The sequence below is a fragment of the Athene noctua genome, chromosome 4 (genome assembly GCF_965140245.1).
Source record: "Athene noctua chromosome 4, bAthNoc1.hap1.1, whole genome shotgun sequence".
In the NCBI taxonomy this organism is placed as follows: domain Eukaryota; kingdom Metazoa; phylum Chordata; class Aves; order Strigiformes; family Strigidae; genus Athene; species Athene noctua.
The window spans coordinates 49,007,104-49,026,585 of NC_134040.1; the positions used below are offsets into that span (position 1 = coordinate 49,007,104).

The 19,482-nt window shown below is 52.7% G+C and overlaps 1 protein-coding gene across 1 annotated transcript; it reads left to right on the forward strand.

Moving 5' to 3' along the window:
* Positions 1 to 6,973: 6,973 nt before the first annotated feature.
* NEUROG2 (neurogenin 2) lies at positions 6,974 to 7,898 on the forward strand. The gene has a single exon (XM_074903915.1). It carries the CDS (start codon positions 6,974 to 6,976, stop codon positions 7,709 to 7,711), a length of 738 nt encoding a protein of 245 aa, XP_074760016.1. The 3' UTR covers positions 7,712 to 7,898.
* The last annotated feature ends 11,584 nt before the right edge of the window (positions 7,899 to 19,482 follow it).

A 19,482-nucleotide genomic window follows, 5' to 3' on the forward strand; every position in this document is an offset into this window, starting at 1 on the left:
TTGAAAGAAATTGCCCAGCGAAGAGCTTGTTTCATTCAGTGATGCAGTTGTTCCTGGGAAGGACGTTGACACCTCCTCTGGTCTTGCTGGGAAGCAGGCTAGGAGCAGTCTTGCTGAGGGACAAGTTACATATCCTCTGGTGGATATCCTCTGGTTTCTTTATCGTTTCTTCTAACTGTTTTGATGGTTCTTGGCTGAGGGAGAGGATAGTGGATTTTAGATAGATTATGGTTTTGATCTTAGATGGTAGTTGTTTCCAAGGAATTCTTAACTTGAAAAAAAATTTTAGTTTCTGCTTAATTTCATACCTACTCTTCACAAGGGCTAACAGATGTGTAAAAACTCTGAACACTGCTGGGTTTGGGAACAAAGGCAAAGCACATTGTTTAGTATCTGCCTGAAATTCTATCTGCATTCTTAGCTGTCAGTTTAAGATTTTTTTTTCCAGGCTGTTGCCCATGTGCTTTTGCAGAGGTTGCCTTCGAAAAACAAAGCCTGTTGCTTTATTCTTGTACTTTATTAGACTGACTAGAAAAAAAGAAAGGAGGAGATTTTCCCCCTCCACTCTGTGGAGAAGAGGGACTGAAACCCACAGACGCAGCAGTGGGTGCCTGTCACCAACCATGCAAGGCGCCTTCTCTCCATCTCCTCACAAGGGGCATGAGTTCTGCAGGTTTTTGTCCCCCAAGGAGAGTATGAAGACAGTGCTCTCCATGACTGCTAGGTGCATCTCTTTCACTGGGAGGTGTCCCTGCTGCCCAGTGACACACGCCCTGAGAATTGCCAGTTTTGGCATTGCCCATTGGGAAGAGATACTATGGCAACACAAAGCCACGAATTACTGTAAGAGCTTACACACAGGGAATAACAGCAAGCAGGACTGAGTGCACTTTCAGCAAGTTTGCCAAGCTGTGCGGTATGGCCGACACGCTGGAGGGAAGGGATGCCATCCAGAGAGACCTGGACACGCCTGAGTAGTGGGCCATCCTGAAGATCAACAAGGCCAAGTGCAAAGTTCTGTACATGGGTTGAGGCAGTTCCAAGCACAAACACAGACTGAGTTATGAGTGGATTGAGAGCAGCCCTGCAGGACTTAGGATAGTAGTGGATGGAAAACTATGAGCCAGCAATGTCCTGGGCTGCATCAAGAGAAGTGTGGCCAGCAGGTCAAGGGAGGGGATTCTCCCCCTCCACTCTCATGAGACCCCGCCTGCGGTCCTGTGTCCAGCTCTGGGGCCCCCAACATAAGGACACAGACCTGCTTGAGTGGGTCCAGAGGAGGCCAAAAAGATGATCGGGGGCAGGAGCACCTCCTTTATGAAGACAGGCTGAGAGTTGGTGTTCAGCCTGAAGAAGAGAAGGTTCCAGGTAGAATGGCCTTCCAGTGCTTAAAAGGGGCTACAGGAAAGATGGGGAGGGACTCCTTATCAGGGAGTGTAGGGATAGGATGAGGGGTAACAGCTTTAAACTGAAAGCGGGCAGATTCAGATGAGGTACTGGGAAGAAATTCTTGTACTCTGAAGGTGGTGAGACACTGGCACGCGTTGCCCAGAGCAGCTGTGGCTGCCCCCTCCCTGGCAGTGTTCCAGGCCGGGTTGGACGGGGCTTGGAGCCGCCTGGGCTGGTGGGAGGTGTCCCTGCTGCCCGGTGACACACCCCCCGAGAATTGCCAGGTTTGGCGCTGCCCGGTGACTCCCGGCCCGGCGCTGGGCAGGGCTGGGCTGCCGCCTCCCCCCGCCGCCGCCAGGTGGCGCTGCCGGCCCGGCGGAGCCCGCGCAGGGCGGCGGGACCGGGAGGTACCGCGGGGGGGGGAAGGGGAGGGGAGCGGCGGTGGGGTGGCCCCGGCGGCGGGGGTGGGGGAGCCCGAGACGGGGAGGGAGCCGGGAACCAGGAGCCCGGCACCGGGAGGGAGCTGGGACCGGGAGGGAGCCGGCACCGGGAGGGACCCGGCGGCTTTCCGGCTCCTCGCCCCGGAGGGCGCGGAGAGTGGCGAGAGGCGCGGAGAAGCGAAGCGGGGAAAAAGAAGGAGCAGCGGAGGGTTGAATAGCGCCTTTAAATTACTGCTGACACCTCTGTTACAGCTCCCTAAAATCTCAATCAACAACCCATTAGAACTCAACAGGAGTAAAACTAAATCCTCGTTTAAGTGTATTTATCCGCTCTCTTTTCTCTCTTTCAAATGCTAAATCCATTTCAGCATATGCCCCTTCTTTCTCTCGCCTTTCTCTAAAGACTGGCAGCCCGTACTACTCTTGTAAATATGAAAGATGCTAATCATATGACATATCACGTCTCAGTCGGAGCCTGGAATAAAGCCTTGAGATTTGGGATCATTGCCTCCAGACAACAGCTTCATCAGCCGGAAAGTTGGTTTTTTTCTCCTTTCCTTCAACTCTCAATCCCTTCTTTGTCTGGGGGAAAATGCAGCCAACTCGAGCCACCCCGGCCATATGGTTCACTCTGTGTTTTCTTAGTTGAATCCTGAATTGTTTGTGACTTGCGAAGGGTGGGGGGTTTTTTTGGGTTTTTTTTTTTTTTGGAAGTGTGTATAAAGACATAGAAGAGGCTGCCCATACTGGGGCGGCTTTGCAGGGTTACTACATGTTCTTTACGTGTTCATTTCACACACTCCTCCTGCAGCCACTTCACCGCTACCGCTCTGCCCAAGGGCCAAAAGATAAAGCCCCGGCCATGCTTTTTAACAGTAACACAACCAGTTCCGGGGATTTTGTCATTTTTCTCTTTGGTGGATAGAAATGCCTTCTTCAAACATGATTTGTTTCGTTTGTACTCATCCACAGCCCGGTTCGAATTTGTAGCGTGTGTGAAACAGGCTTTCTGCTTACTAGCAAATCCTTTCTAGAAATGCCTCGGCTAAGAGAAGCCTCAAAGTATTCTGAGTAAGGAAAAGTGGCTTTTAAGACCTGTATAAATTAGGAGCTGAATGAGTTTGGTGCGCTCAAGTTTGGATAGCCCCCTGTTTGATAGCAGCCTGCCAAATTTTCTTTCTCTCTTTCCTTACACAAACCTCCAAAAAGGCCCTTTCACCAAATCATTAAATTCTACAGAGGTGGTCAAGCTAGTCCTGCTTTTCAGGCGTTTGAGAAAGAAAAGGGTCCTTGAAGTTTAGAAGATGCCCAAGGAAAACTCATTGAATGACATCAAAAGAATGAGTTTCCATAGCTGTTGAAGCACGAGAGCCGTGTAGCTGCACAAAGGCGGGTTGGGGCAGTGGGACTGTCCCACTGCTCTATCCCAGCACAATTGGGTCACTGAAATAGGGAATTAATTACCATTGGAGAGTGGGCAGCCCATTCACCACTGGCTGAGTTTTATTAAACGCCAATATAAATAACAAAACAACTCTTGTGGCTGCACTATTCCTACACGCCAAAGGAAGGATTATGTTGGGGATTAACATCTTAAAGTCTATGAGACTTTCTGACTCAAGGCTCGGAGCTGGTAATCGTATTTGTCTCCTGGTTCAGCGATTAGTGCTCTCCCTCGCGCACCTTCGCCTGGATGGCCAATGTCCCTTTTTGCAGGCACTGGGTTTTTCACACAATCGGCTGTTCTTTTCCCCACATCTATAGAAAAGAATAAGAAAACTGAAGCGTGTTCACGCGATCCTCAAGCTTCTTCTCTTCTTCATGGGAAAGGAAGGCACCGGCGGCCTTTTTTCACAAGGGGGGGGAGGAAAACCCTCTTGGGGGGGGCCCAGCCAGGGCTCGGGACAGCAAAATCGCTCCGCAGGCCTGCACCTGCCATGCAAATCTGCTGGGAACAATCGGCCCCCGACAAGGGGCTCGTCCGCCTGGGGGGGGAGGGGGGGGTGGTGCAGGGAAGGATGCCGGGGCAGTGCTCGGGGGGGGGGGGGGGCAGCCCTCCTTGTCTTGATCCCAAAATAAACCCCAAACTTGCTAGTGCAGCTTGGGAGTCAGGGGGGCTGGTCCCCATCCCATCCCATCCCTCCCTGCAGCACTTTTTGCTGCAGCGTGCATGGGGGGTTCAGGAAGGAGCTGGCTTGGTGGGGAAGGGGGGCAGACACCACAGCAGCCTCTGATTTCTCCCCTCCACAGAGCATCCTGGTACCCTGCTGGATGGGGAACGTATTCTGACCCCCAGTTTAAGAGCAGAACCATCCCACTCGTGGGGTTTGTGGGTGCTGCCATAGGGCTGGGTACCCCAGGATTCAGGGTGTGGGCAGTCCTGGTCCCCCAAACCCTCATGAGACCCACAGGAGGCCTCAGCCACAAGGGAGGCAGAGCTGGAGGGGGTCAGGCCATCCTGTCCCTGCAGCTTTGTGTGTCCCCCCCCCCCTTTCCCTAGGGGGGGTGTCGCACCCCCATTCACCTGGGGCAGGCAGGCCATTAATGCTGGGTCACAACTTGTGAGGTCGAAGTGTGGATGGGCTGTATCCAAAGGTCTCTCAGCATCACAGACCCTAAACTTTTAGGGCTATTGGGTCGCCTCAGAGTTCAATCTTCTTACAGCAAACAAAGCCTTTCTGAAGGTCTCCCCCTCTCCCGCACACAAGCTCAGTGTCCTTTATTTCTGGGCTGTGTGATAAGCTTAAATCATTGTGCTCCCATTTCTTGATCGTTGCCTACTTTGGGCTTTTGTTCCCATAAAGTAGGATTGAGTCTGGCAAAGGGGCTGAAGTTGAACAGTTTGACCCTTGGAGGACAGTTCAGGCAGTGGGCAGCAGCAGCACACCCTTGCCCCCCGCCACCCCCTCTCCCCACGGCTCTCGGGCCCACAGCTCTTGGCAAAGCAGCTTGTCCCTCGCTCTGCCGGGGCTGGCCGCAGACCACACAAGCACCTCTCGGACCTGCCACGCCGGGAGGATTGTGAGGACTCAGTAACTAACTCGTCCTCAGTCACCTTGTGCTCAACCCCACAGAGAAAACCACTGCATCAGGCCAAACTCTGAAAAGTCACCCCGATGGCCCTCCTGCCACTCCCCAGCACTACAGCCGCCTTCCCCAGCACTTCCCTGCCTCCCCCTGACCTCTCCATCACTTTCACATCGGTGATGGAAGGACAGAAATGTCGGTAAGTGGGATGGGGGCAGAGGGATGGGCTGGCCTGGTCACAGGTGACTGCTCCACACTTTAAGGTGCTGCAAAAGAAAGAAGATCCCTTTGTGGCACTCTCCTGGGATGCCATGGGGACCTACGGATTTCTCATTTTTCAAAAGGAGGCAAGGGGAGTGTTAAAAATCTCTTGGTAGAGCCACAGATTTTTCTAACAGATCAACTAAATCGTAATGAGTTGGTAGTCACCGATCTGAGGGGAGGGTGTATCCAGACGCAGCCTCAGCTGCGGAGAGACAGAGGAGGTGGACACGGAGCCGTACTGCAAAAGCCAACACTGGAGCACATCCAAGGCCGTTTGGGGCAGCCACCCGGCCACGATCGCTCGCACAGGGAGCGAGACGGGGGCCACGAACTCAGCGGGCAGCAAGAGCCGGGCATTGAATCGTGGGTGTGTTTGCAGTGTGCTTGGCCAGACGTTCGCTGAGGTTGTAGCTCTCTCATCTGATTTGGGCTGTTGCTATGGGTTGCAAATAAAATTCTGTTTCAAAGCCCGACTCCCCCAACATGCCTCGGCGACAGAGTTCCCACACAGGGAGGACACCGCACTACAGTTTTCGGTAGGGTTTCGGTTCGTAGGTCCTCACCGTCACTCCTTCCCCATGGGTCTGTCAGGCAGAGCGAGCCTGCTGACCCCGGGGGCATGTCGCCAGGCCTAAGCTATTCACTGGAGCTTTCTGCCCCGGAGGGTGGTCTGGAAGGGAGGAAGGCTTTCCCGGTGGATTGACAAGTTGTGGGTTTTTTTTTAAAGTCTTCTTGAGCCCAAGAGTTATATGTGACAGCACTGAGCGAGGAGGGCAGGCTGTGTGCCAGGACCACGACCCTCCTGACCGCCAAAACACAGATGTTGGAGGCACGTGGCTTTTCCCTCCCCGGGCTTGCTTAACTCCTTGCAAAACCTCCTGAAAACGGAGGAGAAAAAGGCAAGGCCAGCCCGGGTGTCGGTGGACTGGCTGAGCTTCAGCCCCCGTCCTCGGGGGGCTGATGCATCCCCGGGTCACGCTGCCTCCAGGAGAGCCCGGTATCACTGCTCACGGCCACAAAAGGCGGCTTCCCCCCCCGGCCCCTCCCCAGCTGTGTATTCCCTGCGTGCCCTTACCAAGGCTCCTCTCCCATGCGCCGCTCTGCAAACCGCCCCCCCGCGCCGCTCCCTCCAGCGCCCACCTCCACCTTCCCCGGGGCAGAGGCGCTCCCCGCGGATCACGGCATTTCTCTTGACTCCCCCTCCTTAAAAAAAAAAAAAAAAAAAGGGGGGGGCGTGGGGGGCGTCTGTGAAGGGGACCCCCTCCCTCGGGGTGGGGTGGGGGGTTGCGGTGGGTGTCGAAGCCGCCGCCGCCTCTTAATGAGCGGCTGAAAGGAGCCGGCTGCGGCGCGCGTGGCGCGCGGGGCGCCCTGATTGGCCAGCTGCGGCTCGCGGCCCCCCCGCCCCCCGCCGCCCCTCTCCCATTCATTAATAAATTAGCGGCACGCTCCAGCCGAGCGCGAGGCGCCAATGGCGCGGCCCCGGCCCCGAGGGGGGGGGGGGGGGACCGGGGAGGGGGGTGCGGCGGCGCCCTGAAAAGAAAAGCGGGAGGCGCGGGCGGGGCGGCAGGGGCCCCGGGGGTAGGTTTGATTGTTCCCCGCGGGGTATATAAGGGGTGTTAAGGAGGGTCGTGTGCCAGACACGCAGCCGCCGGGCCCGGGCCGCTCCGCCGCCGCTGCCGCCGCCCCGGGGCGCGTGCCAGCGCCGCGGCCCCCCCACCCCACCCCCCCCCTCCCGCGAGCTTTCTTCCCCCACCCCCTCCCCCCCGCTCTGTGAAGCCGCCGGTCCGGTGAGGCCCGCGGAGCGCGGCCGTCGAGCCCCGTCCCGCCCGGTGCCCGTCGCGCCGGCCCGGAGGATGCTGGTGAAGGCGGAGGGCCTGGCGCCGCCGGGCGAGGAGGAGCTGCTGCTGCTGGGCCTGGCCTCGCCCGCCCCCTCGCCCTCGCTGCCGTCCAGCGCCGAGGAGGAGGAGGACGAGGAGGAAGAGGAGGAGGAGGAGGAGCTGCGAGCCGCCTCACCAGCGCGGCCCGCGGAGGCGGCGGGCGGGCGCGGGCTGCGGCGGGCGGAGGGGAAGCGGCGGCCGGGGCGGTCCCGCGGGGCCCCGCGGCCGGCCCGGACGGCGGAGACGGCGCAGCGGTTGAAGCGGAGCCGGCGGCTGAAGGCCAACAACCGGGAGCGCAACCGAATGCACAACCTGAACGCGGCGCTGGACGCCCTCCGCGACGTGCTGCCCACCTTCCCCGAGGACGCCAAACTCACCAAGATCGAGACCCTCCGCTTCGCCCACAACTACATCTGGGCCCTCACCGAGACCCTGCGGCTGGCCGGGGCGGCGCGGCTCGGCCCCGAGGCGGCGGCGGGAGCGGGGGCAGGCGGCGGAGCGGGGGGCGGCCCGGCCGACGGCAGCCCCTCGCCCGCTTCCTCCTGGAGCGGCGGCTCCGCCAGCCCCGCGCCCTCCGCCTCCCCCTACGCCTGCACTTTATCTCCCGCCAGCCCCGCCGGCTCCGCCTCGGACGCCGAGCACTGGCCGGGCCGCTTTGCCCCGCCGCCGCCGCCGCCCCCCCAGCCCCCGCCGCTGCCCCGCCGCTGCCTCTAACCCGACCCGACCCGACCCGACCGGGCCCGGGGCTTCCCCCCGGGGGTGGCGGCGGCGGCATCATCTGCCCGTTTCCCAGGGCGAGCTGTGGGAACATCACCTGCCAAACCAAACTTCTTCTCTCTCGCTCTCTCCGATGTGCACTTTGTCCAGTTTCCCAGATCTGTCACCAGGGCTTTTGTGTGTGTCCCCCCTTCTCCCCGCTCCCCCTTTTGCCATCTGTCCCTTATGATTTATAGGCGGGGGGGGGGGGGGAGTGGGGTGTGTGGAGAAACGGGGGGGAAGAAAAAAAATTGTTTTGTTAGGGGTCCAGGTTAGAAGTCATTGTATAATTTGTAGGCTTTGTGAGGGCTGAATGCAAGCGTGGAAATTTAGGCTGAACTCTCTATCAAAAGAAAAAATCGTAGAGGGGGTGAAATGGGGAGGGAGGACCTCCTCATGCATTATTTATTTCGACCTTTAGGGGACGAGGAACTCCCCCCTTCTTTCAGGAGATTAAAAATAAATCAACAGACTGAAAACCTAAACAGACACGGAACATTACAGCGATCAGCCACACACGTGTTCACATTTATTTATTATAAAGAAAGATTTCATGGAAAATATGTATTTTTTTGTATAATTTACAGAGTTTATTCTAGTATGTATTTACAGCTGAAGAGCAAACGGATTGTTCTTGTGATAAAATATAAATAAAAATCTCTAATTTTCGTAACTTTTGGGTTGCTGCTTTTTCTGCTTTACTTGCCATCTAATGGGAGTTGTGGGCCTCTGGGGCTGGTGCCTGTCCTCGCCTCTGGTGAAACTGGGCTTCGGCAGGAGCTGCCTGTGCTCGTAGGGCCTTAACAGTGACAAACGCTGCTCACGCCGGGCACAACAGCTTCTTCTTCAGGTAGAACTGCAGCAGAGCGTGGGTGCTGTGGCTGGGCCTGGGTGTGACCTCCAGTGGGCTCATGGACGTTTTCATTCCAGAAATTTCCTTTTGCTTCTTAAAAGAGAAAAAAAACACTTTTTTTTTTTTTTCCCCCCTGCAGTATAAGACTAACACTAAACTCTTGGGGACGTCAGCTGCGTCCAATGGTAGGGCTGGCAGGAGGCATTGTTTTGGTGTAGAGCTGCTTGGGGAGAAGTGGATCCAAACCAAGAAAAATCTCCTATTTTTCCAGCCAAGTGAAGCCTCAGACTGGTTCTAGAGGGAACAGGCACCACCAGGCCCCATCGCACACGGCTCAGCCTCTGCCTCTCTTCATGGCGTTCCATTTTTGTTCGGGGGTTCCTCGTGTGGCTGATAACATCGTGAAGGCAAACAGCTTTAAGCACAGTATATATATAAATCTTTAGGTTTGGTGGAAGTTTACCAATCATCTGCTTTTACCTCTCGCTACAGAAGATGCTGCACAGCAAACGTGTGACCGATGGATAAACTGTTTTATTGCGATTCTTCAGGCTGCTGGGTTTCGCAGAGAAGGCCGTGGGAAATAAATGTTAAAAAAAAACAACCACCACCACCACCACCCAAAAAAAACCCAACAAAACCACGTGGGTTTAAAGATGAAGAATTTCTTTTCTCTGTCTCTCTGAGGGACGGATGGAACCCAGGTCACAGGCAAGTCCCGGGGGGTCAATGGCTCAGAGCACCCCTCGACTCTGCCAGGGGCCAGCACACAGCCCGGGTACCAACAGCACCCGGCCAGGGATGTCACCACGGGGGAGGGGGGGATGATATGCTGGAGGCTGCCCAGACCCTTCAATCATCCTCCCCCTGCGCCCGGGAGCACTTTGTGACTTCTGGGTACAAACACCTGGAAATCATTAAAAACCAGGGGGGGCTCCTGAATGTATTAATTAAATAAAATGTGCGGCACATGAATCCTGCCCACTGCCCCCCGGATCCTGGGAGCGTGAAACTCGGCCCTCGGAGCAACGTCCTCGAAAGAGGGGGGAAGGGAGGGGGGGAGAAGAGAAAAAAAAAAAAAAAAAACAACAACAAAACGTGTGAAAAGAGAATTAGTGAAATTAGGTTAGGCCAATAAAACGTGCGGGGGTTCGCCCTCCCCCGGCCCCGCAGCCTCGGGCGAGCAGCGCTATCTAGCCTGATCTATTGTTTCCCCCCCTGGCAGGGGGGTTATTGTGTGATAAATAATTCCTCAAAAAAAAAGTGGGCTTATTTGCATAATCACTGCTTTGATGTGGCCAGCAAGATGAAGCTGTGTCCCCCAAATCTGCCACGGGCCAGAAGGAACAAAACAAGAGGGAGCCTTTCAATCCGCTGGCAGTGTGTGGGGCAGCCCGTCGGGAGCGGGTTTTTCACTCTCGCTCTCTTTTAACGACCCCTTTTAATGATTAAACTCCAGGAATGCCAAAAAGGCGGCTAGCGCCTCGCTCGCCCTCTCCGTCTTTTCTGGTCGGGTCTCATCGTCCTTCCCGGTTTCTCTCCCGCTTTTGAGAGGCGCTGGAGTAGGTGCCTTGGGCTCTTCAAAAGGCTGGGATGGGTGGGATGCGCTTCCCCCCTCTCGGTGGCGAGCCACGCAGGAGCAGGAGGGATGTCTCCAGTGGCTCAGCACCGGGATGCTCCCCGCGACTCTTCTCGGGGAGGGACGCTGCTTCTTGTCACGTTCGTCATCCTGGAGGGATTTCCCTCTGTCCCGGGAGCAGGAGCTTCCCCCGTTCCGCTGAGGCTACCGCAACGGGAACCACCGTGGGAAAAAGCACGCGTTGCCTCGGAGGATGCGGCGGGAGGGTGGGAGAGGGTCTTTCTGTGGCCGAGCGTGGGGTCTGGGGCAGGCCGAACCTTCCCTGGTCCCCAGGCAAGGCTGGGCCGGGCCAGATACGCCCTCAAAGGAAGGCCGGGCGGGGGAGGGGGAGGCAGTGCAGCGCTGGCAAGGGGTGAGCCAGGGGCGCTGGGTTTGCTGCCTCACCCATTCACCCACAACACAGTTTTGCTTCTCAATGCGGGCAAAAGAGTTTATCTCCCTCTTTCTTCCCCCTAAACTTGAAAGAGTTTATTTCCCTCTTTCCTTTTTTCTTTGTTTTTGGTGGTTTTGTTTGTGTTTTTTGTTGTTGTTGTTGTTTTTGTTTGTTGTTGTTTTTTTTTTTTTCTCCTTTTATTTCCCTCTTTTCTCTCAGAAGATTGATTTTTGGAGGTGATGGGAGGTCCCAGCCCCAACCGGAGCTGCAGCTCCCCAGAGCACCGGGAAATGAGCCTGCGGCTCCAGAAACAATTACAGTGAACCTGGAAGTGGGCCGGGGGGCTGCAGGATGGGAAAGCACCTCTTTGGATGAAGTGGAAAACTGAGGGGTGGTTTCCATGGCAGCACCTTGCCATAATAACATGTGTTTATGATCCTTCTGAGGATTGTATTTTGGCATAAAAGCTTCTCCGCACCGTCGGAGCTTGAGGGGCAGCTCTATGGCCCCCGCGGGGGTTTACAGCCCTCCTTGGCATAAGAATAGCGACAAGAAGCCCAACTAGTGCCGGTGTGACAGCAACCGCACCCCAAGGGCTTGCACTGGCTTGCTTTCATGTCAGACATATATCTTGCAACGTATCACCATAATTAAAAAGAACGTTCCCGACAGAGCCGTCATCTGGCTGGCGGATTTGAAGGGCAGCTTTAGCCCTCCCTCCTAGGTGAACACCTACGAGCCAAGGCAGAGAGTTGGCCTTTTGGTCTCAGACACCTCACTGCTGAGCTCCTGGATGCTCGCCGAGATTCAAAATGAAGGTAGAAGACCCGCGAGGACTGTAAATCCAACTTAGGTAGCGTTCTAGGTAAATCTGAAGACACTTGGGCTCAGCTTGAAGGCCCTAGCTAAAAAAACCCCCCAAATTCCCAAAGCCTAATTCAGGTTCAGGGTCCAGGGTCCACCACTCCACAGGTTTTATGGATTAAATTATCTTATTGTCCCAGTGGCACTTGGGATTCCTGATGGTGAAGAAGCACTGGGAAAAGTGATGGGAAAAAGTGCTTTTCATGATGCTGGGAAACAAATAGGTGAGGGTTCACCTGCTACAGGACATCCTGAGGTGCTCTCTAATGATTTTGTTATTGAAATGTATATGACATTAAGTAATTAAGCACACTGGCTGTTTTTTTTAACATTGGTTACATTAGTTATCACATAATGTTGTTTCAATTAAAAGGACCAATCATCTGGGATATTAAACAGTTGCATCTTATTGCCAGAAGAAAGTATGTATGAGACCTAAGGAAACATAATAAGATCCTACCCCCAAATATTTGTAAAATATACTTTTGTACATGAAAGGGCATGTGTTCCTCTGCAGATGAAAAGCATGATCCCACACGATCTTTGTGTCGCTACCTTCTAGGACAGGCGTTTTGCTGACAGTCTCCAGCCTGGCAGTGCTCTGCCTCTGTCCCCTCTCTCTCCTTTAACTCCCTCCCCAATCTCTCATTTCCATTGCAGAGAAAGCAAGTTTTACCTTCCATCATTTCAGGCTGGAGATGTCCATGGGGCACACATTCTCAGCCTCGCCTCAGGCTGTGGCTTTCCCCAGGGGCTGGGGTTGGGGGTTTTTTTGCATTTCACTACTTCCTCCTCGGGGACTCAGCTTTTCACTGGTTTCATTTGCTCGCTTTTTACATAGTAGGGCTAGTCGTCAAATTTTGGGCTCATACTCCTCAGATTGCAATGTCATAGTCTCTTCTCCCTGGGCAGATTTAATGCCGTTAAATACACTGAGAGCTTTTAAGCTGATCTCTCTCAAAAACAAAACAAAACAAAACAAAAATCACATTTTCTGTTTTATGATGTTTAAGAAGTATTTGAGAGCAGCTGCTGGGGGAAAGTCCATCACCTACCAGCTCAGTTTCCATCGCAGCCTCTGCGGGTCCTGTTGCCCACACTTGTCCTCTCTGGTTTATTTTTATCATCTTCAGGTCCCATGCCCGCAGCCGCCTCACAGAGCCCCTACCAAAACAAGGGGAACAAGAAGGGGAGGGGGCTCTTTCCACACCCGGGGGGGGGGGAGTTTAAGCACGTGGGGGGCTTGGGGAGCTGGCAGAGGGGCTACACATTGGGGTGGGGGACTGGCACCCTGGAGGCACGAGCAGCAGCTGCTGCTCTAGCCATGGGGCAAGGGGAGGTCCCAGGGGGGGCCAGGAACCCCCTAGGGAGGGAGTTGCCGGCCATCTTGCCCAGGGGGCTGCAGGTGGCTGGGGGGATGTCGGGTTTCATACCCTGCTTGCTCTCCCTGCGACGCTCTCACAGGACGAGACACGGCACGTGTCCTCCAGGTGGGCTGGGAACGAGCCCGGCCTTGCTGAAGGGGCTGCGCATCAACAGGGGATGCCGGTGCTTCCCACTGTTACTGGCAGAAGCACATCTGAATCTCCCACAGCCATGGCCTCAGCACTGGGGGGCTTGGCCGCCGTGGGAGCCTGGCAGAGCATTCTTCCCAATTTGATTTAGGGGAAGGACCAGGACGTGATCCCAGGTCCCAGCTCTCCTAGACCATGGGGGTGCTTGGACCCCCAGCTTTGCAGCCAGGTCCCTGAACCTCTCACTTTGCAGTAGAAATTGGGGTGTTGCTTTGCCTGGCAGCGGTAAAGCCCCTGTGACTTGCTGGGCCCCCCTGGCTTGTCCCGCAAGCTGCTCCCTGCCTGGGGAGGACATCTGAGCATTCCCCAGGGACGTCAACAGGCCGTCTGTTTCCCTCGGCCAAAGTAATCAGATAAAGTCAGCGTGAAGGAATAAAAGTGAGCCAGGAGCAAGGCTAATGGTGACATGAAACTAAGCCGGTGTTTTTCAAGGCAGGCTAGAAAGCTTAGTGGGAGAGCCCATCTCAGCATCGAGCTCAGGCAGCTGCAGCCAGCGGCACATCCAGGCTGGGCGATGGTGTTAAGGGGCAGCTTTGCCTCAGTTTCTCAGTGATGTTTGGGATAAGACATGAATCCGAGTGAATGTGAAACAGTAATTCATGATCTTGGGAACCCCTGGGTTGCACATAGGGTACAGAGCCACACTAGAGACTGTGGGGGGCTCTGCAGGGGCATAGACATGGTGGTGTTGCAATTTATCCCCCAAGAGGTGAATCGTACACACCAAATCCTCTAAGAGCTTTGGGTTCACAATATTTTGCCTTTATTATGTCTGGGTTTGGCCCATGCAGCCCTTATTCCCATACTATATGGGAAAAAAAAGTCTCAGGCACCCATCTTTTATATATTAATTGCATTGCTGCAGTCCACTTGCATGAATAGAAGTCCTGGAGGGATTTTTTTTTTTCTACCTGGTGTAGGCTGTTGTCTTATTTCCAAATCTTGTGTCTTAAAGTCTAAGAGTCTTTTTCTCTGACAAGCTGATAACTTCAACTTCAGGTTATATCCTTCCTTCACCTATGATGCTGCAACATTTGTGCAGGTACAGCAAACTTCAGGCAACCTTCTCATCCCTTTGACTTCGTGTACCAAATTCAGATTTCTGATTAAGGAGAAGTAGCACTCTGGTAATGCTAAGATTTAAAATAAAGCCTTTAAATATCGATCGGAGAAAAAAATTCTTCGGACTGATGCCTGTGATGAAGGATTGCTCGGGGCTTCGCAGCAGCCAGCAGTGTGTGGGGAGGGAATAAGGACGGTGCTGGGGCGGCTGTGACATACAGCCGTCCCCTTTCCCTCGCCTCCCCTCCCCCTCCCTTTATTAAAAAGAAGAGACTGGACCAAAGCTGATGGCATATTTACCTTCATGAGTTTTAAAAAAAGTTAATTACTGCTCGGAGCAAGTTGGTATGGCTGTCCTGAGCTGTCTTTTATTAGTAGTCGCCTTCATTAATTTCCCTCGCTGGATTTGCTGCTAATAGCTGCTTGGTCCTGGGCAGCACAAAGCAGCATCTGTGCCATTGAGCAGAAAAGCGGGAGTCAGGCAAAGGGGGGTGTTGGGGGGGGCGGGGGGGGGGGGCGACGCCGTTTGCAAATCAACCTCTATTAACGTGATGGCCTGCTCGGAGGGAATGGCAGCCCCGGTAGCCGGCACGGCAGCTTGGGCTTCACTTGGCTGTTACCGAGGGAGGGAAGGCACCTGCTGCCAGCCGGCGTTACCCTGCCCTTCATCGGCCAGGCTGCCCGGGCACCCCTGGGTGCTGGCTACACCGCCCTTGCATCCCCTTGGTGGGAAAGGAACGGGGGATGCTGGACCTGCCTCTACGGGACCTGTGGCCCCACCTTGGTGCTGTGAGTGCTCTGGTCCAGCAGCACACGCAGCTTCGAGTGGAAGCATTCGGCAGGATCTAGCAATAACCGAACTGTGAATAACTTGGTAACTTTTGATGACAGATACGCTCTCTCTTAGGAATAGCTTGGCCAAGTTTTCTGATTAAAGAATGGGATTAAGTTCTATGTGGAGAATGTTCTATGGGCAGGCGGGGGGAGCTGGAGGCACCACGGGCTCACACAAGCCAGAGCGGCAGGCGGCTGCAGAGGCCAACAGCCCCATCTGCTCCCGCTCTGCAGAGGGGACAGGGGAGATGATTTCATCCAAGTGGAAAAAAGGAGGGAGGGTGGTGTGTGCCATTCCCGGGAGAGGGGTGAGAGCAGCACGCTGCTGCCACCGGGCCATCCCCAGGCTGCTGGCTTCCCTTCAGGGCTGGGGAAGGCACCCGGGTGCTGGTGCAGGGACTTCCCTCCAAGGCAGCAGGTGACAGTGGCACTTACCAGTTGACACTTTGCTGCAAATATCCCTGTTCTGGTTATTTCAAGGGAGCAGCGGTTACAGTAGTACGCCACACCATCTGTAAAGAGCATGCTTGCCCCAACATGCATGCAATGTCTGGAGGAGATACAGCTGTGCATGTTTGGTTTCCCTTCCCCTGGGGGCTCCCCCAGCATCCGCAGGAGCCCCCCACAGCTCTGCAGGAGGGCAGGATGAGCTGGGAAAACTCCCATGCTGGGTGCCAGTCCCGTGCCTGGAAAAGCAATCGCACGGCGGGAAGGAGATCGCCAAGGAGGCTGGTGCTGGTGTGTTCAGCATTGGCACTGAGTTTTGCCAAGCAGAAGAGATTTGGCAGCGCAGGCTGCCTTGCTGAGCTTGCTCACTTGAGGCTTTCCCCTCAGTAGCCATGAATAGCTCGTTCTGGTAAAGGACCAATGCCTAAATCCAGCAGCTGGGCTCTCAGGGCGGCGGGGACGTGCTGCCTCGCGTGCAGGGGCTGCCTCACAGCTGGAGGGGTCACTCCACTCCTGCCTGCTGCTAGCCTCAGCGGCCCAGGATGCTGCTGACTCGGAGGGAGAGCATCAGAGCCAAACCTGGCTCAGCCTCGTGCTGTCGGAATAACCAAGGGTCTCCCTTTTACACTGCAGCTTTTATGAGAGAAGTTCCCCAAAGCACTTTGTAGAGATGTTGGGTATTGCAAGAGTGAGAAAATCATTCTGCCTGTGGTTAATATCTTTGGCTGCATTAACTTGTTCCCTCTTGATATCAGATTTACTGACTTTCATGCTTAAGTACATGACACACAGCAAACAAGACCTCTGCCTTTCACCTGGATATCCACAGAAAGGTAAGTGGGAAAAACCTCTTTGATTGAATATCTTCCCTGAAGGACAGGAAAGTGTCATCACCTTGTCAAGAGTGGGATGTTTTTGTGCTTGACTTACTGCAGTGCTTACACTGGGTGTAAACTCAAGTCGAGCTGGGTGCTTTAGCCGAGAGGAAGAGATGTTTCTTCAGACTTTACGTCCCCGCAGCCAATGATAATATTTCACTGCACTGGCACAGCACAGTTTCACTCATTTTGTAGAGATTGCAGGGTGACTGGCTCTTAATGGTCATACTGAGCTCTTATGCTGGACTTTGGAGTGTGTTATGATTAATCAAGCCCCAAAAGCACCTCTGGTAGAAAGTTACTTAATACGAACCACTGAACTTCTTAAAAAAAAAAGAAAAAAATTATTCCTTTCTTCTGAAAACAGAGGAAATAGCAGGACAGGATTTTTTTTGGTGAGTAGCTCCAAGATAAAACTTCCAGGCAAAATATTAAATGCTTCAACATCAGTCGGAGTCAACTATTTATTTCCCCCAAATAATCATCTATTTATACCACAAATATGAACAAATAATTTAAGTTCTATGCGTTTCAGGCCATGTATGTATCTAAGTTCTTCAGGCTTATGAGGTTATAGAGCACATTAATGCAGGACTTCTAGTATCCAAGCCCTGGATCACTGCTTGCATTTGTGAAGGACTGATAACTTTGAATTTGTGTCCAAGCTTGTGAAGAGTAAGACCAGTAGAATCTGCAGGGTTAAATATGATGATGCCTTTTTCAACAGGAAACTGGAAAAGCTGGTACCTGATACTCATGTTTAACTGTGAGTAGCCACAACTTTGACTGACATAGTAAAATGTATGCTACAACCCAACAAAAGAAACCAGCTGCTAAATGCAAATATTAGGAAGAAATGAAAATATTAAAATTTCCCACAGATTGATCTATTCAGGAGCATATCTAAATTGGGTTTTTTTCCTTTCTTTGAACAAGAGGCATAAGCTGAAAAAGGCATTACTTCTCAGGGGTCTCGAAACTGCTTGTGCTATTAGAGCAGGCATCGCAGGGCCGGCTGTTGGCAGCGTATTAGGACACTTTGTTCTGCAGAGATTGTCCGGGAGGTTTTGTTTTGCTTGTAATTGTCTCTACAGAGAAGGGAAAGCCTCTGCAGAGAGGCTTTAACACAGCATCTCTGCCGCCTATTAATTCCAGAGATCTTGCTAACTAGCTTTGTTTCCTCTTTAGAGCTTGGCGCTCTCTTTTGCTGGAGCACGAAGCTATGTATGAACAGCGTTTGTCACTTGGTTAAAGCCAGCATTTCCCTACTGCTGAAGACAAGGCTGTCCTTTATTGGCTGCAGAACAAGATAACGGACTTAATCTTCCCAGTAACACGTGAGTTTTCATGTATCACTTTAATCTGCGAAACACTGGGGCTGAGTGTACCGTCACATGCCGATTTTACTTTTCTATGAGCGAGTGACTCCCCAGCTCAATGATGGATTGTTTGCTCGCTTTTAACAACAGTCAAGATGGTGAATGCCCTGGGGTGATAGACAGTGTGCAATGGGAACGGCAGCAAATCTGATGGCCCAGTTCAAGTTCACCTGACAAAGCTGAAGCAGTCTGCAAGCAGCATTCGAGAAAGGATTATTCACACTAGCATTATATTTTTGAATGCATTTTTCTTCCTGCGCAGCTGCCCAGCTCCCCAACACTGAAGGTTTATGCACCATAATAAAGAGATTTAATTTTTTTTTCTTCTCTTGCTTCTCTCTCTTTACACCTAGTTCTAATCAGTCAGTGCAGTGATAGGGCATCCTTCCAAACAACTCGGCACAAACATCACCTAGAAAACAATAGCATTGCTAAAAAGCAGGAACAAAAGCCTAAAAATCTCTGCTGGCTGCAGAAACAAAAGCGGATGGTTTTGTTAAAGCTAACTCTCTGTTGGGGACCCATCTTTTTGTGGAAGTTTGATGCTGTGTTCCCTTTCTCACCAGAAAAGTCTTCCCAAAGAAACGATCCCAGCCTTTGAGCTCGGGGGCATTGGGACATCAGGGCTTTGGAGGAGAAGAGGAGAATTTGAAATGAATGCAGCTTTTCACTGCTGATAGAGCAGGAAAGCTACTTACCATGTTTCACATGAAGAGCCCCATAATAGACATGGCAGTTTACATGCGTATGCAGGCGTACACAAATATTCTGGAGGTGCTAACATGGTCTTGGAAGAGCAAAACCTAGGTCTCACCATAGTTTATTTTGGATGGAGAGGCAGCAACAAATGTTAGCTCCAGTCCTGTCTGTTATTCCAGTCATATGTGGCACTGTTAAGGGGAATATGTCTAACTGTTGCTTTAACTTTCCCAGAAGTAGCTTTTCTGCTTGCTGGTTAGGCTAGTAACACCAGGAAAGATGTGCGGGAAGAATATAAGATCACTTTCCTTCTCCTGCGGAATAGAAAATCATCTGTAACCTGTAGATGCAAAGATATGCCCTCTGCTTTTAATCAAAATCTGCTATGCACCCCTGACAGAGGCTGAGACAAGCATCGTCCTGGAAGCTTATTCAGGTTAATCATCCCTTGGAAATAAAGGTTGAAGCCCACTCATCCTGGCCAAGTAACTCCTTAAAAGTCTGTCCACAGTAGATGTAAAATGGACAGTTGCATTTATTTAGGAGTCAAATGCATTTGTCAGTGTATTTGATTTGAAAATTCTACCTTTAACGCAGCCTGATTTTGGGTAATGTTGCCAAGCGTTTTTTGCTTTGTTTGGGGTTTTTGGTGGTTTTTTTTTTTGTTTTTTTGGTTTTTTTTTTTCTCACCCAGACACTCCAATTGGCTTAATTCAGCATTGAAGGGGTACAGCATTTTGTGTGAGGAGCTCCCATCCTCTCTTTTATTTTTTTTCTCTTTTCTTTACAGCACATGTATACATTATCTGACCATGCCAGCAGGTTTGACTCTTTTTAGCTAACATGTCTGTGCAGGGAAAAAAAAGAAAAAAAAATTCAGCTCTTCAGCTAGAATTCACAAAATTAGGAGGGTATTGCTCTCCTCTATGTGCTTCTGAAATTTGCTGTGACAGAGTAACTCTAACAGTAGGATCTCTTGGAGGTGGATGAGTGAGTGCTTATCAGTATGTGAATTGCTGTAGGTGTCCAAGGAGGTCATGTGAATGAATCCCGAGCTTTAGTTTAAAAACAAACAAACAACAAAATAAAACAAAGCCACAAAAGATTGTTTCATAAAAGTAAAAGGC

Bases quoted from the DNA above. Each gene is read 5' to 3' on its own strand.
- NEUROG2 (XM_074903915.1), top strand. From the start codon at position 6,974: ATGCTGGTGAAGGCGGAGGGCCTGGCGCCGCCGGGCGAGGAGGAGCTG.